Consider the following 15,491-nt stretch of genomic DNA (forward strand, 5'->3'; position numbering starts at 1 on the left):
AAAACTTCCTTTACCCAAAATATAAAATTCAAACCTTTTTTATTTTGTTAAAATACCTTTTTAAAAAAATTATAATTGCTTACCCAGTTCTTCCCTACTAAAACACATGTGAATTATTTTTCTTAATTTTCTTGCTTGCAAAACTAAACTTTATCCTTAAGTTTGCTTTTATTAGATCTTTGTTTTGAATAGCAATTCAATTATTGTTTTTAAAACTAATCAATTGCAATTTTTTCCTGCTTGCATTTCCATGCAAACAGCAATTGCAACCGTCTAATCTTCTGCTTTGGATTTTATTTCATTTAATGAATAATGTTTTACGTTTTAAGTTCTCTCTTTTGTGTTTGCGATTTTATTTACAAAAAGGCATGTCAAAGATTAATGAATTAAGATGTGCGTTGCAAACCAATGTAGTAACCGAAAATATGTAACTTGCAACCAAAATTATAGTTTCGAAAGTTTGAAAAAATTGCATACGATTTTCACTCAAGATTCAAGCCAAGTTTTCTGAATTCTTAATTACTAAACAATTTAGGTTATCTTCTATATATGCTTTTCCGCTGCATTCTTCATTTTTTGTATAACTAGTTTATTGAAAATACAATATTATTAATATTATTCTCATAAGAAGCACAATTTATGTTGTTTAAGTTTTTATTTCATCATTTTATGCGTTTACATTTCAGTATTTTGAACTTGCTGCCGTAAATTTTTCAGAGTTTTTTCGTTTAACATTTTTCGCGCATCGTTTATTTATTTACGTTTATTTTCATTAATGGTTTTTGTTTATATTTTATTTTTTTTTTTTGTTAACACTAGACACTAGATAACCTATAAAAATGGTTCAGTTTTGTTTATAGTTCTTTATGGAAAACATGACAATGGATAAAAGAAACTTTACAAAACAATAAAGAGGCTGGAAAAGTCGTTGACCGATGAAAAGGGGGGCGGGGCCAAGGGGCAGGCAGACTATAAGTGAGAATTGGTCTTGGACGCACGCACGCATAGTTGAACTAAAAGTAGCAATACTTAGCTTAAATGTAGCGTATAAAAATAGTGTTGTTTTCTTTTTGTTTGTTTTTTTTCTCATTTTAGATAGATATTAAATTAAACGAATTGAGAACACTAAATTGTATTTTAAACTTAGGCTGCGTTTTTATGTATATATGTATCTTTTTTACTGCAATGCATACGTTATCAATGCATTTATTTCATACTTCTTCCGCGTCTGCCTCTTCTTTGACTTCTGCTTTCTGGTCTAGCATTGGATTCTTAGTGATTTAAAGTTTTTAAATGAGCATTTTGAATTGGTTAGACTGAGACAATTCCGGCTGTTCGATTGCTGACATTGGTGAGATTTAAAATGAGACATAATCGATCGATAAGCTCCGCAGTTTATCGTCTCCTTTTGCATGGAATGAACGTTGTCAAACAAATAAACAATCGGAAATTCATGTTTAGTCTATGTTTATAAAGAAGAGCAAACAGGGCGCATAGTTCGTAAACTTAACAAGCGAACAGAAAAAATATTACAATATGCATTTTATGATTTTTTATAAGTTGTATATTATTATCTTTTATTACAAATACTTCGGCGCTGGCGCTAATTATACAAAAATTTCGGGAAAATCAACCGTTCTTATTAAATGTTACTCTTATTGTGATTTTTTTTCGAATTGCGCTACAAGAAATCAACTTTACGCTTTACTATTTATAAATGTTTATGTATAAAAATTTGTTTCTTTTTCTTAAGTTTCTGGTTTTGTTTCTCGTTATACGCATTTAGCGCAAAAATACATTACAAAGCTTTTGCTATGGCATTATGTATGATGTAGGATTTTTGTTGAATTGGTTTTTGGGAGGCGGGAAGGGAAAAATAGGGTGTGGATGGATGGTGGGGTCTGAGGTAATGGTGTTAGGCAAACAATCGAATTGCGAGTGAAATTTGAAAACGCTTCTGAAACAAACCGATTGAATTAACAATAGAATGAGGCGTGTTCGTAGTTGTTGGTGTTTCTGTAGTTAAAGTTGCTGTGATTGTGGCGTATGGTGTGGTTCTTGTGAAGAGTGTTGGCTAAAATTTATCCTGAAATATGAATAGGTTATTGGTCGCAGCCACGGCGATGATATTTTCTTCCGGGTGCCAGGCGGTGTGCAGGATCTTCTTGTTAAAGTCGAGGCAGTCCACGCTTATCTCGTCTTTCTTCCGTTTGCCTCCAGTGCAAACTTTCCGAGGCTTCAGCACCGTCTTCGGCTTAATGATATCCCTGGACGCCTCCAGCGTCACATCCTTTTTCGAATTGCGGTCGAACACGCGGAAGAAGTTGTTGTAGCTTCCGGTCATTATTGAGCTGTCCTTGCCGTTCCAACAGCACTCAAACTTGTCGAAGATACAGTCGTTCTCATACAGGGAGCACAATTTGGCGCGCAGGTATTCATGGACCTATAGATCAAAAGTTTTATATTAGTATGGATTGATTGATGGCGTTCCATTGTTTCAAAATTTAAAACTTTGTAAAGCCAAGGATTTTGTGGGTTATTTTAAATAACTTGTGATTCGATAACAATTTTGGAATAAACCAGATTTTTAGGCACTAACCGGATAGGTCTCAATGGGCTTTGTTTCCATGTGCAGATCCCAAACCTTGATGCTCAAGTAATCTCTGGAGATCATGTAGCGACCCGAGTTGCTCAGCTTCACATCGCTGATGGAGCTGATTATTTCGCTAAAGAAGCTGCGATTCGTTGGGTTCTCGGGCTCCTCGAACTGTTTGCTGTGCCGGTCGCATAGCGCCGCCGATCGCATATCACATAATCGTATTGTGCCCTTGGAGCTCGAGTACACGAACACATTGCACTCGGTCGGATGGAATTCGGCCGCCGTGATCACCTCCGTTAGCTCCTCCATGTTGGTTGGTTTGATGTCGACGATGTTGTAGCTCTGGTTGACCACCTCCAAGTGCCATAGATTGATGCGCAGGTCGTCGGCCGACAAGAAGGTTTCCTGATCCGAATTAACGCTAATTGAATTGATGTGATAGGTGTGTGCATTGGCGAAGGTGCGTCGTGGAGAGGCCTCCACCAGCAGCGGTATCTGCTTTACGGATGGTACCCGCAGGGCCGTCACGTTCTGTGGATCGCGGATCAGGCCGTTCTCCTCCTTCGTGTTGTAGCCCTCGAACGACTTGTCGCGCTCACTGACCTTCCACAACTTGACCGTCTTATCGTTGGTCGAGAGCAGAAAGTGCACGGGGTTCTTCTGTTGCAGCCACCGAATCTTGTTGATCTTCTCCTCAATCTCCAGCGACTTGAGGTAATCGAATTCGGGCTCGTGCGATTGGAATGTCGAATAGACATTGTATTCGCCGCGTCGCGGATTGGCGGCTTTCGAGGCAGGGTCACGCTGAAATAGTTCATTATGTTTAATAAAGTCAAGGATGGAAGAAATTCAATTTCAGGCATTTATAAAGGCCTTTGCTCACCTGAAAGATGACGACGCGACCGCCCTTGTCACCAGTGGCCAGCAGTTCGCCATCGTGATTGAATTCCACGCAGGATATGATGTCCGCATCCGTGACATCATCGTCTAGGGCGCCTTTAATCTGTGAGAAGCACCAGGACGCCTCTCCATTACCTGAAAAGACAGAGCAGGACCAAATGATGAGAATGCGAGTTGACACCTTCGACCAGCTCGAGTTCGATTCGCTGAATGTCAATTCGGTTAGACAACTGAAAAAGCAGGCGGCGCAGAAGAGCAAATGTACCATTTGCTTTTCTTAAAAACTGACACATGCCCACAATCAATAGCTGGTAGGGGAAAGGACAACGATGACGACGATATCCTGGGCCTGCCCAAATATTTGCTAATGACGCCATTCTCGGCCTTCCACTCTGGTCTTCGTCTGGGCCATGATGGTACACTTTAAAGCCCTTTAAGCTCTTGGCCAAATATTCTTTTCGTTTTCCTGTCTCGCTGGAAAACCACAACCACGCCCCACCCCCTTTGTTTGCCAATTCTCTATGCATAGCCACTTTTAGCGATTGCGGTTCGTTGTGTAAACGATGACGTTTTTACTGTACTCCTTATTCCAAAACCGCACTTTTTACACTGCTATTCCATAATGAGAGAATTTAAGGTGGGAAATCTATTTCCCTTTCTTTCAACAGTGGGATATTGCGAAAATTGTTATATACAAAATATAATGTAATTTCAGATAGCCAATGCAATACTGAATTTATAAAATAATAAATATAAGCATTTTAAATTAAGAATCTATCTTTTAAAAGCATTAACTGTTGAAGGAAATTCATAAATTATTTCCAGCCATCGATTTATCTTCAATTGTGCTTGGCGTTGCAACGTTCAAAAAAGTTTTCCCCCAAGTAATACTTAATAAATTTATTTCCGTACTTTGACAATGCCTATAAATGTATTTTAAGTAATATTACAAATGCTTTTTGAGCCCACAGTACTCGGATTCGTTTTGTATCTGCCCATTGCTTTTTGTTTTTGGTCCCCCGTCCCCAAGTCTGGTGCTGTGTGCGAATTTTGGCAATTTTTTTTATTATTCCCAAATATTCATTGGGCTTTGTTTGTTTGATTTCTTTGGCACAGCCCTTGCCCAGCCCAGTCCCATGTGCTGTGACCTCATTATCCGCTGGCTGTTGGCAGTCTGTTGGCTTTTTCCTGCCCGACGTTGCCTGCTGCCATTGACGACGTCATGATGTGATTGACGAGGCGAAGCAACTGTATTTATTCCGACTATCCGAGATTCCCTGCACAATAATAGGATCAAAGGCAATCACCCAATTAGTCAGTCATAACTCAGCCGTTTTTGTTGATATTTCTCGGCACTATATTTAGACAGTTCGGTATGTGAGTTTTGCACCCGCCCACGCAACTGTAACACCCAGCCATTTACAGTCGTTGAACTCTGTCGTTAATGCACAAAATGAAAACAAAAGTGTTGAAATAGCAATAAATCACCAACCAAATAGTTGCAAAACTTTGTTGTTTACTAATTTATAATATTTCTTTATTTAATGAAGCCGTCAATATTATTACAAAATAAATTATAATTGATATACATCAATTAATATACAAAAACCAACGACTTTGTTTAATTAATGATGAATCTTCATAATGCAACATGATGCTTATGCAACAGCACCAATTAAAATAAAAATCACATAGATCCCAAATAATTGCAGAATTTTCACTACGAAAAGATTCGGTAAAAAATAATACTATAAAATTGCTCTCGCTCATCTGCTCGCTCACCCGTTTATTTGTTAGATCGTATATAAATGTACATAAAGAGATAAGTAGATTTTCATGAGCGGGCGCAAAATGGAACAGAATAATGAAACTCAAATATTGACACAATTATTTAACACAACCACGCGATGTCGCCGCTAAGCTAAAGCTCTAGCTCTCCATTCCCTTTCTACTACACTACACTATCTACAATATCATGGATTCAGTCTATATACGCTATAGAGGGGGACAACTGAACGACCTAGAGAATGGCGGAACGGACTGATTGACTAACAAATACAGAAGGCAAGGTGAAAATGGGTGAAGGGACAAAGAAAGCACGGGGTGGTAAATAGGAAATCCTTTTTTGGCAGCCCAGTTGGTTAACTTTCGTCAAAGGAAAGCGTTAGAGAAATAATTCATATGCATGACTGAACCGCTGAGCAATTAAGAATATTGGTTAGGGAGTATTAATGAGGGAACACATTTTATGAAGAGAAGGAAGCAAAGAAAGTTTTAGCAAATGCTTTCCTGTTTTTCAATTATGTAATGAATTATTTTACTCTCTCATATCAATACTTCCATCGTAGTCTACACGTCTGAACTATTAAAATTTCTTTTTTTAATTTATTCAATATGAAAATTTTTAAGATTCTTATTTTTGGCTAATTTAGTAGTTTACCTTACTTTATTTTAACAAATAAAACCAGAAACTAGTTTCAATAATGGCTCAAAAATAAATTTTTACATTTTAGTTCTACCGAGAAAACTCAATAGTAAAAGCCCTACCTAATCGATAGTTGATTGGTTGTTTAGTTATGATCTCAGCTTGTTTGGCTTCTTGAGCAATTTAAGTTTGCATTGCAAATTGAGCTCAAAAGAGTCTTAACGTTCGTTTCTGTAGCACCTCGCCGTTCCCCTCGCCAATTACCATATCCAATCTAATCTAAGACACACATCAATCTGCCCCCTCTTTACTAAACCCCCTTAAAATCTCCACTTTTTTGTGACAAGCAAATGTGCCGGGCAAGAACATCAAAAACTTATGTAATGTCTGTTTTGCGACATTGTTTTCGTGAACCTCTACATGTGCAGGCCATTAGGAGATGTCCATGCCCACTTGTGCGTATCTTGCAGATACACTATTCAAGAAAATCACGCAGACACTGCATATAAAATTTTCAAATAATTTTGCATACATCACATAAACCGACAAAAAGAATATAGAAACCTGAGAGACGTCACGTTGTCTGGGAAGCGACTTCGGAATTGAATATAAAGGACGGGGTGGAAGGGGTTTCCTTTGGTCCATTGCGACTTTAACTCAATTTGCACATGGCAAAAAACACGATCCAGTTCCGAGGGCTCTATATCTATTGACCGATCCAATTTGTACGCCGCATTCTCAGCACTTGTGCAATTGTTTATTATTTAATTATAGCTATTGTGTCTCTGTACCGAGCATATGCACGAAATCAACTTATACTCTTGCAGAAAGTCTCTCCTCCTTTGGCTTACGATGATTATAAGCAAGAGGATATCATAGATAGTTCCGAAAAATAAAATATTAAAAAAAATAACTAAAATCAAACACAATGTTTAATAGTTTGTTTTCGTTAGGTTAGTGTTTATGTTATGGTCAAGTTTCCTTTATATATTTATGTCAATTCCTAAAAGAGTTAACCTGTTGCTTCAGAATTCTTAAATTTGGAATGCGTTTATAATTGCTTTAAAAAAGTCTTTACTTTATTTTTTCTTTATTGATATCACATAACTCGTAGATTTTTTGAACAGTCATTAGCAGCTCTTAGATCTTCAAGCAAGATGTGTGAGTTAAACTCAATGTGCTTAAATTTACCCTCTTATCAGTTGCTTACTGTTTTCGTAACGGATCGTGCCTTACGTTTATGAGTTCCTTTACTGCCATCTGAGTCTTTTAAATAGATTATGCATTTATAGGGCGTGGGCGAGCATTTGTTTAAAAAAATGTACCAGAGGCGGCGGAGGCCTATTAATTTTTTTTGCATGCCGCTCACGTCGCTCGCAGTTTTTCGTTCAAGTGCAAAGATCAATGCTAGTTGATAGGGAAAAGTTGTTTTCCGATTAACGCATTCGAGACTTTTGACTAGTTTGTTTACTTCTCAGTGAATTTGTTTATCGGCTGTTTGGGCGAATTTAATGCCAACATCAAAATGTAGAAAAGTTCAAAATAGAACGGGGAAATGGCAAATACCCTTGCAGTTATTACAAATTTGGCCTTGTGAATTAAGTCATCTACAGCTCTGAAGACCATTCAACAAATTTTGAACGATAATATTTTTTAGGCATTGGTAAATTAGTCAAAAATAATAAAGAATTTACATTTTTTTTCGATTGCTGTTAATAACATTTCTTTTTCAAATAAGATCCTTTCAAAATCATATTAAGAACAATACTAACAAAAAAAAGTTGATCCTCGAGGCTAGCAGAGCAAGCATATATATATTAAAATTTGTTGACCGCAAAGATCTTAACCAAGACGTTACAAAGTCTAACCAAACTGATAACATGCAATTCCAGGGTATAAAAATAAAGTTGGCAGTTCCCACACAAAAAGCGACTGGCGAACGAACGCAGAGAAGCGCAAAAGGAGAAAAGAAGGAGAGCAGAAAGAAGGGGAAGACGAGAGAATTAAACTTACCGGCCATGACAGTTGAACAGTTTGCGTCGATTTTCAAGCAGCCGCAGCAACAACAACAACAACAACTACACTAAGACAACAAAAATAACAAGAACAAAAGGAGAAGGCCAAAGGAGCTGCGCTCGCGCTCTCTAGCTCCGTCTCTTTCTCACGAGCGTGGTGTTGTTGTTGCTACCAATTTTAAGTTTTAAAGTTGAGCGCGATGTTAATTTCCTCTCTTTTTCACTTATTCCTTTAATTACACTTTGGTTTTTTGTTGTTGTATATCTAATATATGCATTTGATTCCTTTGTTAATTTTTTTTTGTTAGCACGACTTAAGCACTTATAGGGGAAGAAAGAACTGCAAGAGTAGGGGAAATTATATTTTTTTTGCAACGACGTCGGCAGCGCAGCGTCAGAATTTTGGCGTGCGTTTTAAGTGCATGTGTGAGTGTGTGCGAGCGAAAGAGAGAGGTCGAGTGCAGCCGGTGGTTGTGAGCGAACACAAAAAATTACTTCACACCGATAAAACGCGATATTTGCCAGTCGTTAATCCACAATTATTATTTTTTATTGCATTTTGCCAAACAAATACGAAACACACACACATCGGCAAACACACGTTTGCGCCGCTTGCTTTGTCTCTTTGTTTTATCGCGATTTGCGAGCAAAAAATATATGCGAAATCTAACCTTCAAAATGGGAACACTAAATTGTTGCGATGCCTGATTATTTTACGCTTCCGAAAAACCGCGTGATCAGAAAAGGATAAATATCGTCGAACGACTCCAACTTTAAACTCCTCTTTCTACTTAATATTCGCAAGCGAAAATCAAATATTGCCAAAAAGTCAAAAAGCTTCTGTTTTCTGATTCTGTTTCCGATTCACTTTCTGCGCGCTGCCTCTTCTTCCCGTTTTTGCCGCCTCTTTAGCTGCACTGCTTCGTGGTTGCGTCGTAATATGAATGCGAGTGAGTGTGGCTTTTGCACAAGCGGCATTCCGCCTTGTTTTTCGCTTTCCCACGCACTTTTGGACTATTTACACGGCTGCCGACTGATTCCCGCACGCTCCGGGCGCTGTTTTAGCTTAGTTAGTGACTAACGGATTGCGAAAAATCCAACGCAAAATGGAAGTACAAATTTTGTTGCAAATTTCGCACTTTACAATAAGAGTTAGAGGTGGTCGATGCCAATACCGATGTCATCGATGATTTCAAAACATCGGTTTCATCGATGTTTGGCGGGGCAACATCGGTGTTTTTCCATCTCTACTACTGCTTTCCCTCTGCCGCAGCGCTGCCTATAGGAAAACGACAATCCAGCTGCGGCGGTGAAGTGTTGGGCAGTGGTCGGGGATAACATAGAGCTGTTAATGTTAGCGTGGATTGGGCGGGAAATTCAAAAAGTAATTAACTTCTATGGCAAACCTCATCCAACTTTACCTCAAACGACCTTTGTATTTATTTTGTACTCTTAATTGTATATTTGTATTTATGAAATGAAATATTTTGAACTGTTGAATTGAACATATATTTTAATTCCCTGACCTTTATTAAATAAAAATAAATAAAGAAGATGGATCTTGCCCCATTATATTTAAAAATATAATTTAATTTACCATCTGACCATGACCTATTTAAATTGTTGTGTGAGTTCGGTATGGGAAAAATTCTTTAAATTTGAGTGAAAATAAAAGGCTTATACTTACTTGCTGGCTTTTTAGCTCCGTTCATGTTGATGGCCGTGTTGAGCATGTTTCCGATCTTGGTGATGCTCGACTGCCGCATGAAGGTGCGCGGCGGGAGGGTGGGCGGTGGGGGCGTGGTCGCCAACTGCGGGTCCGGCGGCTCCAGCACCGGACTCTGCCGGCCCCAGCGACCCATCACGGATTGGATGGGGAGGATTTAGTGGTTGGGCTGGGCCTGGTAGACGGACCTGATCCGGCGATCTGCAAGCAAATTGAACGGTCGAATCTATTAGCGACTCGGCTGCACACACTGGTTGTATAATGCATGTTTGCATGAGCCTCCGACTTCATCGCATGAGCGGGCTGCGTGTTTTTGAATTTGTCGGGCAATTAACACCTGTCGCACACCCCTCTCTGCATCTCACCTTTTGCCAAACAAATGGGTTGTGCAAATGAATCGTCTCCTGTCGTTTGTTTACTGTAGAAATTACGCCTGTGTGCAAAACAGAACAAAACATCTGCTTTTGGTTTGAATTAAATTCCGCCGCCTGCGTGTTTAATAAATTTAAAGTTTTTTTTTTTGGCCTGCCAAGAGGTGTGTCCGTCGTTTTTGGCCTCGTCTTGATCTGTAGCGCCTTTTTTATTGGTCTCTATTTAATTTGTTTCCCTCCGTAAGTAGTCGAAATAATATTCTGAGAGTTCGTATTTTTTGGGGCTGATTAATAGCCAAATGCAAAAAGGCTGGCTGGCGTTCCAATTAACAATTATACAAAAAGGCAATTCCGCTAATCTCCAGCTCAAATATTTGATTTTGAACTCTGAAGGCAGCGCGAAAACGTCAGAGTGGAAAATTTCAGCAGTACACAAAAACATTGTAAAAGACAAAAACATATTTAATGTGGGTTTTCGTGGACATGCGTGCGTTAAAATCGTTGTGGTCACATTAATAGTTGTGCCTCTTTTTGCGATATGCAAAGAACATTGATAACGAAATTTCAAGCATTCCCAAAAATATTTACAAAAGAGAAACTCAAACAAACAGTTGAAAAACCATAAAATTTATTGAATAAACAGAAATAAAAAAGTAAGGCCACAGGGATTTAAAAGAAACTGCGGAAATCTTATTGTTGAAAATATGTATGCTGTTTGTTATTTCTTGCGAACTATTTATTTAGAAAATGTTTTTATACCCATTTGTATATAAATTTCGTTTGCTAATTTATCTTTAAGCTTAAATATAAAATAATTGTTATGTTAAACAATTTGACAAACCCTTTGCTTACAAAAAATTTGCTTTGGTAACAAATAGCTTCAAGATAAATTGTATCGTTTTTTTTGTCATTGTGGTAAAATTTTCGCCCAATTTCTATTATTAAGCTAACTTGTTGAAAATGAAATATTCTGTTTGCCTAATTAAATGTTCTGTTTTGTACAGTTTTCAAGTTTTTTATAGGTTTATTAATTTGAAAACAATAATTTCCCTTCGTTTCTTCGGCGAATTAACCTTAACAAGATATAATTAATAGACTTTGTATTTAATGTATTCCGGTTGCCAAAACCATCACTCATATATTTTGGCCTCGTCTGTTTATACATACAAATGTCATGTGTACGATTTATTTCACACATTTTCGCATTACGGATATACAGTTACAATATGAAGGCGAAATTCCGCCACGTTCATTAAAGGAGGGATATATATGTAGATATACTATATGTGCTATATAGAGGGGAGGCCGCGGTGTGGCATATGCAAAATCGGGTGTACGCAACAAGTTATAGAGCCGCCACATATGCATGACTAATGGCCAAGAAAAAAGAAGCAGAAGACAACGTGCGGAACAACAAATCAAAAGAAAACCGCATAGGGAAAATGCGAAGAATTGTAATCCAATTAATGGGCTCCGTCTTCAATGTCTCGCGTATCCGTAGAAACGTGAGTGCGACAGCCAATCGCGTATTAAAAATCGTTCCATTTCTTCGGTCTGGGAAATACAGTGAGTACCAGGTAAAACAATACTTATTTTTTTACCCTCCACATATGTGCTATCATATATTCATTTATTCGTAAAAAGGCCACTACTAAAAGTTAAAACTATTGTAAAAATATTAAGCATACGCCAAACGCGAATTAAAAATCTCTAGGTGTCACTGAAGCTTAAAAACAAACTAACATAACACTAGAGATACGAAAATAAACAAATGAAATGAAAGGTCTATTAAAAGTATGTGGCATGTGAATGGGTGCAGAGACAAGCGCCAGCTTTTCTTTTCCCCCGAATCGCCACCGAAACAGAAACAGAAACAGCAACAAAACCAAAACAATAACAAACAAATAGCGCGTTTTTCAACAATATAATCACGCCAAGATTTAGTTGTTCATTCTGTTGTTCGGGAAATGACAAAGACAGACAGCGGAAGCGGGAAAAGGAACTCAAAAATGAAATTAGACAAATAAACGAATTTTTTAAATGTGTATATTTTTATAAGTTAGCAAGGCTCATGGCAAAAGAAGGTGAAATGTTTTCAATGGGGCGTGATCCTGAGTATAAATACAAACAAAAAATGTACCACAATAAATATAAGATTTTAATTATATTCCTACCAGTGGAATAATAATAACCAACTGGGCAAGAGTTTCTTTTAATTTCGTTTGGATAAATCATAGATGAACAGAGCCTAAAAATAAGTGTGACAACAGTTTTAGAGTCACCTGAACACGTGCCACACGAGACCCATTCGAACCCCATTCCCAGCAGACTCATCATCCAAAGTCCAACCAGGTAGACACGGAATACGCCTGCCAAATCTTTGGCTTTGATTATTTTTGGATCTGTCAACCCTTCTCGTCTGGTTTGCCTAATTTACCTTTAATGTGTGGGGGTGAATTGTTTATATTTAGCATTTCATACGCTTCCACACTGCCAAACTGTCTATAATGTGTCCATCAAAGTGTCTTTTTAGTTTGACATTCATTGGCGGCACGCAGGATTTTTGTAAGTTTTTTTTTTTGGAGGGCAGGGTGGATTGATATACAATCCGACTGGCGGACGTGATTGCAACCATATGTCCGGCTAGATCTATGACAAGTAATATTGTGCTTATCAAACTGTTTCGGCTCATCCAATTAATATACTTCACGGCCCCTCAGCCTCCCCACTCCACTCGTGGCTGCCAGATATAATGAAACTAATTAGCATTTGACAAACACCATTCTCATATTCCTTTATACATACAGTGGGCGTTCAACCAAAAAAACAAACTCCCATAAAACAGAATTTTCAAGATTTTTAAGTGATATATGAGTGATAGCTTTTTCAACAGTCCTTAAATTATCCAATAAAATTTTGTTGCATTTTTGGTCATAAGTATTTTACAATGACATCAAAGTAAAACAAAGTAGATTTCGGCGCTAAACTAAAAAAAAGATTCGAAAATTGCAGCAAGATTTCTTTTTTTTCTTTTCAAAAGTATTACAAAAATAAACATAAAAAAATAACACAAAATATGCAGTAAAAGAGCATTCTAATGTTTATGATTTCCGGAGCTAACATATACACACAGAAATCTAAACATATTTTATAGATTCGGTTTGCCATTTTTGAAAAATGAACAAATATGATTTTTTCAATAATGTTTATTCGAAATAAGTAAGCAATATTTTTTGTACCTGTCAAATTATGGTTTTTAGTCCTCCAAATATTGAGGCTCCACTGTACCAATAAAAAAAATCGAAGAAAAAATAGGACCAAATAGGATGTGACGGACTGCAGTTGGGAAAACAAATTATAAGCCCACAAATAATGATACAGTCACATGGAATCGGAATAAAGATAAATGCGCGTGCTATGTGGTTTTTTTTCGCTTTTCAGCAATTTGTTCGATTTGCTAATGCGAACAGCTTAGGCAAATATTTTGGCATAAAAGTCAGCGAGTGACAAAATAGTAGCTATTAATTGTCTGTAAGTCGGCTTGCTAAACATGGCCAGTGCGAGTCAATAGTTGTTTATTGTTTGGCTCAGAGCGAAACAAAGCGGCCTGAAAATGTTGTTAACCTCAAAAACCGCCAAGAACGTCAACAAGTGAGACTTGGAACCCCCCAAAGGGGGTCAGATCGGGGGGTTAGGCTAGAGAAACTGGAGAATCGGATGGCAGACAGTCGTCGAAACCCCCGCAAACGGTTGACGTAACAGGCCAGTTAAACTCTTAACGATTTCAGCATTATTTTCGGAGATATTGAAACAGCTGTCTTGCCATATCCGAAGCATTTGAATGGAAACCACACGCGTGTGCATATTAATAAAAATGTTTAAAACACCAAAACTCGACTCACCAGCAAAGACACCTAAGAACCAGCAGCAATCCAAAAAATCACAGCCAACACGAAATACTATTTTAATTGACCGTCTTTAGATATCTCATAATTTGCCGTGCATTTGGCTATTTTTAAATTCTGATTCTGATTTTGTTCGGCGTTTATATTTATGTGCTGTTCAGTTTCATCGCTTCGAGATCGTTTTTAATATACTCAAGTTGCAACGGTTAAAATTCCTGTCTGCACAACCGATTTTACTGCACTTCTTCGGCACTTTGGTTGGCTTTTGTTTGTTGTTTTCACACTGGACGGGCAAAAGGCGTACAAAGGCACAATGTAAACTAATTTAAATTGAATTCAGTGCTCGCAGCAAGTGGAAAAGTGAAAAATAAGGAAACCGCAAAAAGGCGAAACAGTCAACGCGGCGACGTTAAAATTAGCACTGAAACGCGCCGTGCGAATGCGCGCCTATGATTTCTTTGCCCACTCTCACTGCTCCCCAACAGAGATGACGGCTTTGTAAGTTCGATATAGTTAGATGAGAGAAAAAGCTTTTTATAAAGTCATTGAAACTCTTTTTTAAAATCGAGTATTCTGAAGATATGTTCGAAATGTAACCCAAACATTTACAAACACTCGATACGAGTTGCAAAAGAACTATTTCTAAGCTTTGATATATTACCAATCATTTAATCATATATTACCAACTTTGTTCTTTCAAACTAATTAAAAATGTGATTTATTAATAATATAATAATATTTAAAAATCTGATACACAAGACCCGTTTTGGCTTGGAAAATCATTAAAAAAATATTTTCCATATATTAGCTAAACAGCCCTCACTGTTTCCCCAACTGCTCTCGCTCTCTTTTTCCGACTCTCCAACTGGTGATGACCGTGGGGCCGGCGCTCTCTTTTGAAGAAGATTTTTGTAAACAAAACCGCGACACGCATTGTTGCTGCTAATGTGATTGTTGTTGTTCTGATAAACGCTAATTTGCCTATTGATATTGATGTTAATGTGACTTCGCTCAGACAGTCGCGGCCACAAAAATAGCATTGAAACTTAATGTATCGTTGAATTATTAGTATGGTAATATTGACAGTACCTTTAGTACTTCATTTATATTTTCTATGCGTTTTAAAATCGGTTAAAAAAACCAATTCGTAATTGAAATTGTCAATTTAAATATTTAAACATTTGAATATCTCTGCCACATCTGCAAAATCGTATTAAATTGTCTTTACAAATATAAGCTTTTTTATGTTTAGGTGTAACGACCTTGCTCCTCCAAACCTACCAAGTCCTAGTCAATTATCAATATATGAACTCAATTATGTAAAGGCATTTAGACAGATGGTTTCGAAACAGACGTGTGGGGTTACATATGTACACTTGTCTATATCGATTTACCCGATGATGCTAATCCACAACACATAGAACATTATACACATGATATTCAACTGTTTTGGAAATTGAGCCAGTCATAAGGTAAATAAAAAGACGTTAAAAAAAATTGTAAAAATTGTGATTATTTGTGATGATCCACGCCATTTTTTGAGCATTTTC

At 37.4% G+C, this 15,491-nt stretch overlaps 1 protein-coding gene across 6 annotated transcripts; it reads right to left on the bottom strand.

The window, feature by feature from the left end:
* Nucleotides 1-636: 636 nt before the first annotated feature.
* LOC128256971 (protein phosphatase PP2A 55 kDa regulatory subunit) lies at nt 637-14,367 on the bottom strand. Of its 6 annotated transcripts, none has more exons than XM_052987739.1 (5): nt 13,939-14,367; nt 9,627-9,866; nt 3,483-3,634; nt 2,600-3,403; nt 637-2,443 (listed from the first exon to the last, which is right to left on the bottom strand). In XM_052987739.1, exons 2-5 carry the CDS (start codon nt 9,799-9,801, stop codon nt 2,075-2,077), a joined length of 1,500 nt encoding a protein of 499 aa, XP_052843699.1. In that variant the 5' UTR covers nt 9,802-9,866; nt 13,939-14,367; the 3' UTR covers nt 637-2,074. The 6 variants fall into 6 exon arrangements, with proteins under 6 accessions (XP_052843699.1, XP_052843707.1, XP_052843714.1 ...); XM_052987747.1 differs by lacking the exon at nt 13,939-14,367 and adding an exon at nt 10,031-10,123; XM_052987754.1 differs by lacking the exons at nt 9,627-9,866; nt 13,939-14,367 and adding exons at nt 7,938-8,279; nt 8,947-9,105.
* Nucleotides 14,368-15,491: the final 1,124 nt, after the last annotated feature.

The sequence above is a fragment of the Drosophila gunungcola genome, chromosome 3R (assembly GCF_025200985.1).
Source record: "Drosophila gunungcola strain Sukarami chromosome 3R, Dgunungcola_SK_2, whole genome shotgun sequence".
In the NCBI taxonomy this organism is placed as follows: domain Eukaryota; kingdom Metazoa; phylum Arthropoda; class Insecta; order Diptera; family Drosophilidae; genus Drosophila; species Drosophila gunungcola.

Excerpts from the sequence above, each read along its gene's own strand:
- LOC128256971 (XM_052987739.1), bottom strand. The coding sequence starts at position 9,801 with ATGGGTCGCTGGGGCCGGCAGAGTCCGGTGCTGGAGCCGCCGGACCCG. Across the intron at positions 3,635-9,626 it reads CGGAGCTAAAAAGCCAGCAA|GTAATGGAGAGGCGTCCTGG; the intron begins GTAAGTATAAGC and ends CTGTCTTTTCAG. Across the intron at positions 3,404-3,482 it reads GTCGCGTCGTCATCTTTCAG|CGTGACCCTGCCTCGAAAGC; the intron begins GTGAGCAAAGGC and ends GAACTATTTCAG.